This window comes from Myotis davidii, unplaced genomic scaffold (genome assembly GCF_000327345.1).
Source record: "Myotis davidii unplaced genomic scaffold, ASM32734v1 scaffold6206, whole genome shotgun sequence".
Classification (NCBI taxonomy): domain Eukaryota; kingdom Metazoa; phylum Chordata; class Mammalia; order Chiroptera; family Vespertilionidae; genus Myotis; species Myotis davidii.
Window position 1 is genome coordinate 7,353 of NW_006296848.1, and position 1,311 is coordinate 8,663.

Below are 1,311 nucleotides of genomic sequence, written 5' to 3' on the forward strand. Positions count from 1 at the left end.
TGGAGACAACATACATTAAATGTTCCATACTCTGATCTGGTTTCTGCCGGTACCAGTGAATGTAATCACTGCTAAAGGTGCCAGAAGACACCTTACAAGGTATCTGGGCACTCTTATAGACTGCCCTGGAAATAGATATTTCAGGCTGCTCCAACTTTAACTGCCCAAGGCCAACTGCAAGCAAAAATAAAAACAAATTCCATGAACAAATGGCAGGTAAAGAGGTAACAGTAAAGAATTTCTTGGGTCTGTCTGGTAGACTGAAATCATGGGGACAACTCACAGGCCCAGAGGGAGAGGAAGATGACAGCTTCCAGTGGTGGCATCCTGTGCACCAAGCAGCTCCTAGGGAGAAGGTAAGACACTGAGGTCCCTGTTCGCAGACAAGGGGCAGGGGCGGGACTGGTTCTGGTTTCTCAGAAAAAGTGGTGGCTCAGATGCTCCCTGCGGTTCTTCATGAGCTGCTACAGATGTGACCAGTTCTGGGGTCCCTGTGCCCCATATAAGCTGGGAAGACTGGGTAAGAGGGTTCATGGTCTGGAAAGAAAATATTCTGGGATAAATGTGTCTGTCTTGGGGTTGGGCAGGGATGTTTCTCACAGACACTCAGCTGTTCCCCATGAAATACCATGACATAAAAGCATTGCTTCAGAAATATGAAAACTTACCTACTGTGTTCAGTCTCTGCACCTATCTTTCTGTGAAGTGCTGTTGATTCAGGACTTGGGTATGAAACCTGACTTTTATTTTTCTGTTACACAACAACACAGAAATCAGACACTGTAACACCTCATTGACATTTTTTAAGACACCATATGCGAAAGGATGGAAGTACTTTTGTGCTTTTTAAAATTAATTAGATGTCAGCACACAGATTATGACTCAGGGCACCCAAATTTCATTTATAGTCTAGCCGCCTCCATGAAGGGACTGGACTGCAGTTGCTGGCAGATATGGGAGACGGAGAAATTCGGGAACTCAGCTTCTCATGTGGGCTTTAGAGCTGTCTCATGAACATAATGATCCCACATGCAGGAGTATTTTCACAGCTATATTTTGTTTAATATGAAATAATAAGCTTTAAAATTAATATGGAACTTAATATCCATTGAGGAATTGTTTGTAAGCTATTACTCTAAGTGTTTTTTTATTTATTTAATCATCGCAACAACAGTGATTCTCAACAACTGATGTGAGGTGGCTGTAATGATGATCTCCATTTGGCATTGAGGACAGTGGCAAAGAGAAGTGACTCATTCAAAGACCCAGATCTGGGAGACAGGAGAAGTCAGATAAGTAACAGTTGCTCTC

General features: G+C 42.9%; 1 gene segment (V, D, J or C); it reads right to left on the minus strand.

Annotated features, from left to right (window-relative positions):
* Positions 1 to 30: 30 nt before the first annotated feature.
* LOC102757277 overlaps positions 31 to 1,311 on the minus strand; it is a gene marked incomplete at its 3' end in the record, with an annotated part of 8,349 nt that continues 7,068 nt past the window's right edge. Inside the window, 1 exon segment of the V gene segment in view lies at positions 31 to 174. Within this exon segment, the coding sequence occupies positions 31 to 174 (144 nt within the window).